This window comes from Carya illinoinensis, chromosome 13 (genome assembly GCF_018687715.1).
Source record: "Carya illinoinensis cultivar Pawnee chromosome 13, C.illinoinensisPawnee_v1, whole genome shotgun sequence".
NCBI lineage: Eukaryota > Viridiplantae > Streptophyta > Magnoliopsida > Fagales > Juglandaceae > Carya > Carya illinoinensis.
This window is the reverse complement of record NC_056764.1, coordinates 30,312,092-30,324,195: the sequence shown is the minus strand read 5'-3', so window position 1 is coordinate 30,324,195 and position 12,104 is coordinate 30,312,092. Positions and strand designations below refer to the sequence as shown.

Genomic DNA, 12,104 nt, shown 5'->3' with positions numbered 1-12,104 from the left:
TTTGTTCCATAATATTCTGGCATTACAACAACCAGATGGCGTGCACAGAATTTCTGGAAGCAGCAGAGTACAATGCCGTTATAACAGCCTTCCCTTTTATACAACCAATCAGAAATAGACAGACAAGAAAATTAAGAGGAAAAAGTAAATGCTAAATAGGAGACCATGCTGGCATTAGGCACTGCTTTGCTCTTCCTTGCTGGAGTCGAATGGCACTTGGGAGTGATGAGATGGAGCAGAGGAAGCAGAGGTATTATTTGCTCTAATAGGCCCCCGCGAGTCCAACAAGGGGACCATGTTGAGACTCGTACGCAGTAAGTGAAATCTGGTGGAGACTAACGGCTTGGTAAAAATGTCTGCGACTTGATCTTTGGAGGAAATAAAGGCAACATTGAGAGCTTTAGAGGCAACACGGTCATGGACAAAGTGGAAGTCAATTTCCACATGCTTAGTTCTGGAGTGCATAACCGAATTGGCAGAAAGATAAGTGGCGCCGATATTGTCACACCACAAAGTAGGAGGTTTAGAGAGGAAGATGCCAAGCTCTTTCAGTAGACTTTGAAGGCAGGATAGTTCAGCAGTGGTGTTAGTGAGGGACTTGTACTCGGCCTCTGTACTTGACCAGGCAATGGTGGTTTGTTTTTTTGAGCTCCAGGAAATGATGTTGGTTCCAAGAAACACGCAGAAGCCACCTGTGGATCGCCTATCGTCAGGGCATCCAGCCCAATCGACGTCAGAAAAAGCACTGAGAGAGTGATCAGCAGAGGGTTTGATGTGCAAACCAAAAGAGGCAGTGTGCTTTAAATATCGGAGGATACGTTTCACAGCCTGCCAGTGAGGGACTTTAGGAGCATGCATAAACTGGCAGACTTTATTGACAACAAATGCAACATCAGGACGTGTTAGAGACAGGTATTGTAGACTCCCAACAGTGCTTCGATAGAGGGGTGGATCCTCAAAGTCAGGTCCATCAGATAGTGTCAGTCGGGTAGATGCAGCCATAGGAGAAGTAACGGGCTTTGCAAGTTCCATTTTCGTTTTGTTTAACAGATCACATATGTATTTGGTTTGAGAGAGATGCAAGCCAGTAGGTAGAGGAGTAATTTCGACTCCCAAAAAAAAACTAAGAGTGCCGAGATCTTTAACAGGGAAGGAGACACCGAGAGAGGTAAGGACCGAAGAGATGGCATTAGAATCTGAGCCAGTGAGGATGATATCATCCACATAAACAAGAAACAAAAGTGTGACTGACGCATGTTTGTAAATAAAGAGGGAAGAATCTGAAACGAGGGGATAAAACCCAGCTCTTGTAGTCGAATGCTGAGTTTGAAAAACCAATCTCGTGGGGCTTGTTTAAGGCCATAAATGGCCTTGTTGAGTCTACAAACATGATTGGGAAAATTGAGATTGATAAAGCCAGGAGGTTGGGACATGTAAACCTGTTCTTGAAGCTCTCCGTGTAGGAACGCATTGCTGATATCCAACTGTCGTATAGCCCAGCCTTCGGAAACAGCAAGGGAGAGGATGGTTCTGATCGTTGTGGGTTTAACTACGGGACTGAAAGTCTCAAAATAGTCAATCCCTTCCTGTTGATGATACCCCTTTGCCACCAAACGAGCCTTCCGTCTGTCAATCGTGCCGTCTGAGAGTCGCTTAGTCCTGTACACCCAACAACAACCAACGATATTAGAAATACCAGTAGAGGGGACTAGAGACCAGGTGTTGGTTTGAAGGAGAGCTTGAAATTCGGTGGACATGGCCGAACGCCATTCTTGGTACTTGGAGGCTTCTGTGTAGGATCTGGGCTCTTCGGGAATGGGAGAGGCATGGGTGAGGTACCCGCGAGGTGAAGGCCAGAGCACCGTGCCATCAGTTAATTGTTTGGGACGAAGAGAGTTGGTTTTCGATCGAGTAAGAATCTGAGATGAAGCAGAGGTGTTAGGGACAGAGGAAGAAACATTTTCGGAAGGATGAGAAGAAGACGATGCTGAAGAGAAAATAGAAGAGGAGCTGGACTCAGTAGACGGGGAAGGACTGGACGAGATATTATTAGAGATGGATTGGGTGGTGGTTTGGGTAATGGGCTGGGTAAAGGCCAGTGGGTCTGATCGAGTGGGATATGAAGAAGTGGTGGGTTGAGCTAAAGATAGTGGGCCGAGGAAAGAAGTAGTGGACTGAGAAGGGGACGGTAATGAGCTCATGGAGGTAAAGTTAGCAGTAGGAAAAATATTTTCATCAAAAACAACATCACGAGAGATGTACAATCGATTTGTAGGGATATGAAGACAGTGATACCCTTTGTGAGTGGAACTGTAGCCAATAAAAAGACATTGGGTGGAACGAAGATCAAGCTTATGTTTATTATATGGCCGGAGATGAGGCCAGCATGCAGTGCCGAAAGTCCTAAGAAAATTGTAATCTGGAGATTTTAAGAATAGTTTTTCATAGGGTGTTTTGTGAAATAAAACTGGAATTGGAAGTCGATTTATCAAAAAAACAGCAGTATGAAAAGCATCAGCCCAAAAGGACTAAGGGAGGGAAGCATGCGCAAGGAGAGCAAGACCAGTTTCGACAATGTGTCGATGCTTTTGTTCCACGGCCCCATTTTGTTGGTGTGTGTGGGGGCAAGTTAAGCGATGAGAGATTCCAGTTGTTTGAAAATATGTGTGGAGGAGGAGGGGGAGGAGGAGGATTTTCAGCCATGGACGTTAGTCCTTAAAAAAAGGCTCTGATACCATGTTAAAAGTGTAAAATGAAGTGTTTCATTTCTTGAGAAGGACGTTTACACAGTGTGGTATTTAAGGGCAAGTTTGTTCCAGAATATTCTGGCATTACAACAACCAGATGGCGTGCACAGAATTTCTGGAAGCAGCAGAGTACAATGCCGTTATAACAGCCTTCCCTTTTATACAACCAATCAGAAATAGACTGACAAGCAAATTAAGAGGAAAAAGTAAATGCTGAATAGGAGACCATGCTGGCATTAGGCACTGCTTTGCTCTTCCTTAATGGAGTCGAATGGCACTTGGGAGTGCTGAGATGGAGCAGAGGAAGCAGAGGTATTATTTGCTCTATTAGTTTTGGAGGAAACTAAACCAAAAGCAGCAAGATCAGCCACAGTTGGGATCGTTGAGGTTGCAAATGTTGATCAAGCCATTGGTAGAACCTCTGTTGGCTCTTGATATCTTGTAAGAAGAATAGCCTGCTTGATGCATGGCCATGAGTTTTCATTTATAACATTTTACAAAGAGGAAAAGAAAGCTTTACAGCTGTACACAGAAAAGTAAAAAGGAAACATACAATTGGTGCTATAAGAGTAACGGATAAATAATTTACACGAGCTGGCATCATGAAGAGAAATTGTAGCAGTCATGGATGGAGAGATATGAGGAGTAAATCATGGAGATCAAATCTGTTTCTTCAGTGAAAAGTAAAAATTAAAAATAAAAATTTGGTTGCTCTCGAAGTTGCTAGTTATAGTTGCAGTAACTCATGAGCTCACCAAACAAAAAATGAATGCTTTAATGAAACACATTCATTCCTTTTGGTGCTTGAAAGGTTAATTTCTTCTTCTTCTTTTTTTCTTAACAGTTCTTAAATCTGGCGCTATATGCAATATCTTGGGCCAAACACTCAACAGAGGGAACAATAGAAAAACATTTGGTCAGAATCCTTCACTTTCTATGTACGTTTTGGCACCCTATATAGGCTATGGTGATTTAAAAGCTGGATGTTGTTTATCCCACAGACAAAAGCCATGGTGGCCGGTCACCGAATTTTTTATTTTATTTTATTTTATTTATTTTTTATACTTAGTGATTATGGAAGTGTTTTCAAGTGATGTTGTGAATTTAAAAAAAAAAATATTTAAAGATATAAAAAAAGTGTGAAAAAAAGCTTAAAAAAAAAAAAAAAACTTTAGCCTATTCGGTGGCCACCCTCGGTGGCTTTTTCTGTGGCAGTAGCAGGATCCATAAAAGCTGATCAGTACTGTTAGCATTAGCCCATGGTGGATGCAGACTCCAACCCCTAAACATACCACGAATATCCATGGGAATTAGTGCACATTTTTTGAGTGGTTTTGCTGTCATGGTGGATGCAGACTCCAACCCATAAACATACCACGAATATCCATGGGAATTAGTGCACATTTTTTGAGTGGTTTTGCTGTCATGTTAAAGGCACTGGCGCTTTCAACTTGTGATCACTGCCTATATTTCGTGTAGCGTGTATTACTTGCCGAAAATGACACTGGACATTCAGATAAAAGACATAAGACAAGGATTTGATGAAAGCAAGCCCCTGAGCACATGCTATAAAGTGAAAAAGAAGAAGAAACAAAAGACAGTTCGTTTGATCAAATGGATTGATATTGGTAAAAAACTATCCAATAATGAATTAACAAATGTCCCAAAAATTTAAATTGTTAAAAAATAGTAGTTTAGTCATTTACATAATTTTACTCAATTACACATAGTATTGGCATGGTGTGAATTTATGCATGAGAGGAACATAAAAATGATACAGTTGATGTTTTTGGGACAATTGTTGGCAGAGGCCTTGGCTGTTAGATGTCGACAGCATCAATGCGAAGTAATTTTTATCCCCCTACTTTGTTTGAGCTTCTTGTTTGAGCTTCTAATAACTTTTTATAGGCACTATATATGTTTTCATTCAGGAAATTTTCCCAATTATAATTCAAACATTTCGTACCATAAAGACAGAAACAGCAAGTATATATAGCCTTTTTATGTTTATTCAGACGTCAAAATAAATACAAGTTGGGAACATAAAGCAACACAATAAGCTGCTATGCAGCCTCCCAATGTTTATGCTGATATTTCTTATTTCAAGACTGAAACAGAGAGAATACCAAACAAACTCTATGCATAAAACTCAATAGAAACTGTATTGTTTTCTTCATATATTTATAACTACAATGGACACTTGAAAAGACAGATTTTCACTATAACATCTGTAGCTTGAAACTTGAAAGTTTACTTAATTTGCTGAAGAGGAGAATTGAGACCCTCTTGAGAAGACAGTGAATGGAGAGGTTGGTGCCTCTTGGAAGGGAAATTTGGTATTTCCCTGAAAGAAGGCCTCTTATCAAGATGATGGAGGGCTCTCTTGGAATAAAGCCCATGAAATAACGGTGAAGCTCCCTCCTTGAACTTGAGAATCGTGAAGAAAAGTACCCTGTAAAATACAAGAAGCAGCACCAGAGCAGCTAAGTCCCACCACTTGGAATGGTCTATGGGCATACGATACATTTGCGTGATAACATCCTTGCCCTTCAGTTTTGGGTCACCGGGTATCATAGGATCGAATTCAAGCCCAAGCAAGTCGTTCTTGTAGGAGCCCTGTGCAAAATACATCAATATCGAGGGCAGAAAAAATTTATTTACAAACCTGTTTATGATACAGTAAACACACCATTGATGCGAAAGCCTACTACATTACCACTGATGTGAAAGCCTACAACATCAGCTAACATAAAAATTATTGTTGTATTGATTTTTTTTATAGCCGCAAAGCGTCTCACAGTAAGAAGTGTGTAACACCAGCTTGTAAGTAGCAGAATTCTTGAGAAAAAGCAGCTGTATATGATTTTGTAGCTCTCTAGCATACACACACAAGCTGAATCGTAAATCTATAAACATATACAAAAAAAGGAAATAGAGAGAAGATAGTGGTGAGACATGCCTATTCGGGGGCACAGGGTATATCAATTCCCTGAGATAAAGCATATCAGTTTCTGAATTGGTAGCGTAACCAAGTCTCTTATACTAACCCCTTGAGTTGGCGTGTGAAAGTCATAAACACCCAACTCGAAGGTTAAGGTTTGAAATTGATAAGCACGTAATGGTCATGGAAGACTCAAGGTTACTTATTAGCCTTTTAGAAGTTAGTTTAATGCCATATAAAGTGGGATGCAGTCAATCGTTGCTTTGGTTAGCCTAGAGTACTCAGACTGACAGACAGTTGTATGTCTCAGGAAAATCTAGGGAATTCTAAAAATTTTCCTTTGATCACTTGCTTGTTTGGGAAGGATTTCATCTAAGAAAACTCAGACCTTTCTGAGAAGCTTTTCTGAACTTATAAGAAACAATGATCTTCTCATTTGAAAGTCTGGACCCACAACACGTTTCTAGCTGGAAAAACCATATAACTCATCTATATGGGAGGTATCGGGAAACAAACTTCTTTAAAAAATTACAGCTTTTCCGTTTTGCGTTTGGTTTCTCTTCATTTCTCCTTATTTTATCAAAATAATTTCCCTCGAAATATTTCTGCATTATATATGTTTTTTAGGCCATGACTAAGTCATAATTATGACTAATGAGTCATAATTGAACCCAATATTGCTCTCAAACCCCCCAAGCATTAGCCATGAGCAACATATGCAAACTCTGTTTCATAGAGTGGTTACCTGTAGACCCCATGAGCCATAACTGAGATAGGAAACTGGATAGCGCCAAAATGGCTTGGGAAGATCAGACAGTAAGCGGAAGAAACCGGATGTCATCATGAAGATTCCCTGCATAAATAACCAATGATGACAGTAAAAACAATGGCATGCTTGAACTTTAACATGTTGATCGAAATGAGAAGAGGCAAAAAAAAAAAAAAAAAAATAGCAGCTTTTCATAGGCGTAAGTGCGTGTTCTTACAATAACTCCTGCTCCTGTAATAATTCCCATGAGGAAATTCGGAACCAATGAAGCTACGACCATCATGAGGCTCTCTATAACAGAAATGCAGAGAAAGAGATTAAGAGAGTAGAAGACGTAATGAGAAAATCCTGGTCGAAACTTCACCATGTAGTAAGTAATAGTCCCAGTAGAAACCGCAATCGCAACCAAGAAAGGGAATGAAGAAAGGAAGTTGGATAGAATAAACACTGCTACTCCATAATACCCGTTAAGCCTTTCACGGTAAAAGACCTGTTTCAGTTAAAAAGAAAAGGAATGAGGCTAAAATGAGAGGGTGAAAACTAAGCCCTCAGAAGAAACTTTCTCTATATCAGTTTATGAAATGATTATTTACCTTCATCTCTTCGATGAAGGATGGAAAGCCTCCGATTGACATAAATGTCATAAACCCTGTCACAAATCCACCACAGGCTCCTCTGGCCAAGATTGAGGTGTAGCTATTGCCAATATCATAGTAGACAGTACCAACACAAATAGATACAACTATATATATTATTATCCTCAACCAGTAATATCCCACATCTCTGGACATGTTAACACTTGATCTCTGTGTCAATGTTAAAAGTTGCTTCCACCAACTTGTTTGACTTGCCATTTTTGTTTCAAGCGCAAGTCCTTCCTGCAAACATCATATTTGCTATGAGCACATTGTTGAGATACATATCTGACATCACTCAATAATAGCTGTCTTCCATTAGAAAAAGAAAGTTATATATCAAACGTATTATTAAGAGTTCTTTTTAGCATGTTCCTGGTTGTTGATTATATAATATAAATAATTAAATCTACCTTTTTCTATGAATTTAAGTTTTTGGGACAAGTGGTGATTTAACACTAGTGAAGATTTTGTCCTACGGATCTAAATATGCAGCATGCAGACCTCAACTTAGGAGTTGAAGTTATAACCAATCAAGTGTAAATGCTTACAGTTGCTGATATTTCTTGAATCCTAGTTCTTGCCCTTTTTGCATACTGTGATTTCCTGTATTTCTCAATAAGCATTGCTTTGATCTCTGACGTAGCCAAATTCATGAAGGGATCTGATGAAGTCGGTGCATCCTACAATAAAAGTTATCAATAGAAACCATGAGTACAAAAGTTAAAAGGACAAACATGAAGGTTGCAATAGAAACACAAAAAATGGAAAACAGAAAAAGAATTTGGAGACTGGAGGTTCTGCAGGGGTTTTTATAGTTTATATCTAGAAATTCAATCCTCCAACAAAAATCTTCCTTCCAGAATGCGACTGTGTTATTTTGAGCACAATCTTATATCCAAGAAGAAGGATGTTTGCTGCTGTTCCAGTTTAGAGAGGTTTATATTTCAAGGCACCACTAGTGAGGTGAGAATTTGGCAGTTAAAGGTTGGCAAGGCTTGACTTTGTAAGGCAATTGCTACTGCATCATCTCATTAAAATCAGCCCCAGCAATAGACAAAGAAGATTAAAATACCACATTATGCGTTTGGTTGAAACTGGTAAGTGAACGAAATCTTTGAGATCCTTTCAATGTGGCAGTTACAACGTCAAAATCTGAATTGACACAACGTAGGAAGTGATCTGAAGGATTCCTTTTACTCGGACATGGAAACCCCGCCTCAGCAAAGAACTGCAAAAAATAAATCAAGAAACCCATATTTAGATCAGAATATAACAACTGCAATTAAGTTATAAATGTCAACCAGACCGAATTCGATGGTCCAATTCTGGAGAAAGGTACACACATCATGGGGTCTTACAATATTTATTGATACCTGTATTGAATTTTCTGACGGAGTGGACTACACATATGTGAATTTAATGCTGTCTATCTTTCTCTAAATTGGATGGACGATCCAATTTGGTCAAGAAATTGAAGAAGAACTCCATTGGTATATCTCTTTTGGTTTAATCCTAACATCAAAGTCTTGAATAGCAGAGTCATGCTTATGAATAATTACATTATAGATATATTTAGTACTATGATACCTTAACTGCCATCTTTGCTTCCCCAAAATACACAGTTTCACCAGTTGACAGCAAGAAAAGGTCATCAAAGAGTGCAAAGACTTCACTGCTTGGCTGGTGAATGGAAGAGATAACTGTCCTTCCATCACGAGCAATTGTTCTGAGAGTTTGAACCACAAAGAAAGCTGAGGCACTGTCAAGGCCGCTAGTGGGTTCATCAAGAAACAATAAACGAGGTCGTGTGAGGATTTCAAGTGCAATGCTCAGTCTTTTCTTCTCCCCACCACTTATACCTCTCAAATGCCAATTTCCAATCATCCTATCTGCACAATCTTGGAGACCCATTTCCATTATTGTTCCTTCCACAATGCTATTCACTTCTTCTTTTGTCAATTTAGTTGGAAGCCTCAAATGTGCTGAGTAAGTTATGGTTTCCTTGACAGTGAGAGTTCCTAACATCACATCCTCTTGAGTCACATAAGCCTGTAAATTTGCAGTGTACAGAAGACAAAAACAATCATCCAGTTGGCTATTACATTCATTTTGCAGAAATTTAATTTGTGCATATATATTTATGGCTTTTATTTATCATTTAGATGTTGAGGTTAAAAAAAACATGGAATTTAAAAAAAAAATGTAAACTTTATGTTTCACATGATCATACTTACAACAGCACCATAGTCTAGTCTCCTCTTCTTCCCGTCGAAAAGAATATTTCCAGTCATGACAACATTTCTTGAGAGTCTACCTGTTTCAAGATTAATGATTCTTTGAGTGTAAATATATATGGAAAGATCTTAAATAAATTTACTTTTTTTCCATTTGTCCTTCTCACCAAACAACGAGAACAAAACGTTACATTATATATATAAAAGACGTGCCATCACACCATATTTGGCTCATATTAAGCATAGAAAATGACACTTATACACCAAAAAATTCTAAAAAAATATATCTTTTCGATCCCTCCAAAAACCTTCTTATATATAAAACGGCCTCCAGAAAGAACTTCCTCCCCTCCTCCCCAAAAAACTCTAAGAAAAACTCTTAGGCCCTATTGATTTGAGATAACCCACCTAACCTGATTTTCTTAAAAAAAAAAAAAAAAACTATGAAAACCAATAATCCCTCCACAAATTCTTAAAATTTATGCACATGGGTTTTTTTCCAAGAAAAAATTATTTTTTCCCCTAAAATTGTATAGTCTGTTTCCCATTTTCTCCACATCTCCAGTAAATATATAATTATATAATTTGACAAATTTTCTTTCATTTTAATTTGACTATAGGATTTTTTTCCCCCCATGCTAATTTGGTCATAACCTCGTGATAAAAATCCTAAACGGTTTCTAGTATTTGATCATTAATATATATTTACATTTCATTAATCTCAATTACTTTTTTCATATTAAAAGTAAATTGAATGAAGTTTTACCGCATAATTGATCACTATTTACACGAGGCAAAACATCATAAAATATTGGAAAGTGAAAATTCAGATTTCGGGAATTATACATGATATAATATCATAAGGATTGCAGCTAGCGAGTATATATATATGATCTCATGCAGAGCTAGGATTCAAAACAGAAGGAGCTGCTCCTTCACAAAAGAACTGTGTTCCAACTGTCTCATTACTTGATGGGATTAGCCCATATCCCTTCTGGGAAATTACCTACATTTTTAAATATTTTTCTATATATTTTCCCAACAATTGAGTTGGTGTCGTACGCCTGCTTTACTGCTCGTCAAATTTTAGGTGTTTCTGATTCAGAGGCATGGCTATCTATCCCAATAAGGAAACTTAGGAAACCCAACAAAAAAAGAAACTCCAATATTATATAACTCCCAAAACTAAACAAATTTATAAGCTGGATTCACCATATACATATATATAGAACATAATGAGCTAAAAAACAAAAACCTTGTTTTCCTGAATCACCCCAAAGGACAGAGAAAGTCGAACTTTTCCCACAAAGTAGGAACAAAACCATATATATATACAGAAATGATTTATGCAGTCGGGAAATGCAGTCGGCGTGCAGTCGGCTGCGAAAAAAAAATTTATACAGGACCTACATGAAAAAAAAATATATATTTTTATAGCTTTTTATAATTCATGCAGGTGCCCCTGAATATAAAATAATTTTTTTATAATTTTTTTTTATTCATTCTGTACAGCCGACTGCACGCCGACTGCATTTCCCGACTGCGTGTAGCAAAGCCCATATATATATATATACCAACCAATTCCTAAATCAGGAAATTAAGGGTGCTCAGATGTCTCACTTTAAATATATATATATATAAATCAGGAAATTAAGGGTGCTCGTCGCCTCACTTAAAATTGACATCATGACTATATCACTCTACATGATTTCTAGCGAAATGTTTGTGTCAGTACAGTGTGCGTATATATATACACATATATAAACACAGAGAGAGAGAGAGAGAGAGAGAGAGAGAGAGAGAGAGAGAGAGAGAGACCTGCTAAGCATCAAGGAGAGTGGATTTGCCAGAACCAGAGGGACCCATGATAGCCATAATTCTACCAGGTTCAGCATAGCCACTAAGGCCATGAAGCAGCCTCTTGGTGGGTTTATTCTTCCCGAAGTTAGGGAGCACCACCGTCAGATCCTCCCAAACCAAGTATGTCCCCCTAATCTTCTCATGTCCTGGTGATCCATTCCATATTACCTTCTCATCACCACCACCAGTAGTACTACTACTAGCCCCGGCCTCTATCTCCATGGCGCGCACCAGCTGCTAGCTATAGCTTTATAAAGTGATCTTGATTATTAGCTTATCTAGATCATGATCAAGGAGAACATGCACGCACAAAATATAAGTAGTAATAAGAGAGCTGGAAGAGATCACGTCAATATAAAAGGCGCGTGCGATAGATCATAGAGCAGCTAGCAACACTCACCAGACAACTACCTAGCTAGAAGTGCTGCCATGAATGATCGATGTGCATACCAAAATAATGAACAGAGAGAGAGAGAGAGAGAGAGAGAGAGAGAGAGAGAGAGAGAGAGAGAGGGAGATTGCGTGTAGGTTGGTGCATGTATGTGCATGTGTGAGAGTTTAAATGGTGCAGGTTAGAGCCATATCAGATGGGTGGGAAGTGAAGAAATTAATGTGCGGGCCGTATTGCATATGGCCTGGGCAAAACTAGCATATGCCGCCTCTCAATTTCAATGGGCAGTAGAACTAATACATGATCGAGTACTCATGTAGGTACGACGTTGCTTTCAGTTTTGCAATTAGGTTTGCTTTTAAAGTCGACAGCTGCTTATAACGACTATATATATATATATATATTATGTGACCACTCGATGATCGTCTTAATTAATCTGGAATACTTATACGCATGCATGCATTCTCATATTTCATGATGATCAGTTTCAAGAATATTATATATTAATCTGCATTTATATGATC

General features: G+C 38.5%; 1 protein-coding gene and 1 long non-coding RNA gene across 2 annotated transcripts; both read right to left on the bottom strand.

Annotated features, from left to right (window-relative positions):
- Positions 1–2,739: 2,739 nt before the first annotated feature.
- Positions 2,740–3,659, bottom strand: LOC122292926. Its single transcript, XR_006237064.1, has 2 exons — positions 3,301–3,659; positions 2,740–3,202 (listed from the first exon to the last, which is right to left on the bottom strand). It is a non-coding gene; the product is annotated as an uncharacterized LOC122292926 (long non-coding RNA).
- Positions 3,660–4,719: 1,060 nt separating this feature from the next.
- Positions 4,720–11,560, bottom strand: LOC122291132 (ABC transporter G family member 15-like). The gene is made up of 10 exons (XM_043098777.1): positions 11,152–11,560; positions 10,096–10,109; positions 9,330–9,409; positions 8,683–9,144; positions 8,168–8,323; positions 7,644–7,775; positions 7,051–7,335; positions 6,675–6,947; positions 6,434–6,541; positions 4,720–5,363 (listed from the first exon to the last, which is right to left on the bottom strand). The coding sequence occupies exons 1-10, from the start codon at positions 11,409–11,411 to the stop codon at positions 4,998–5,000; spliced, it is 2,136 nt and encodes a 711-aa protein (XP_042954711.1). The 5' UTR covers positions 11,412–11,560; the 3' UTR covers positions 4,720–4,997.
- Positions 11,561–12,104: the final 544 nt, after the last annotated feature.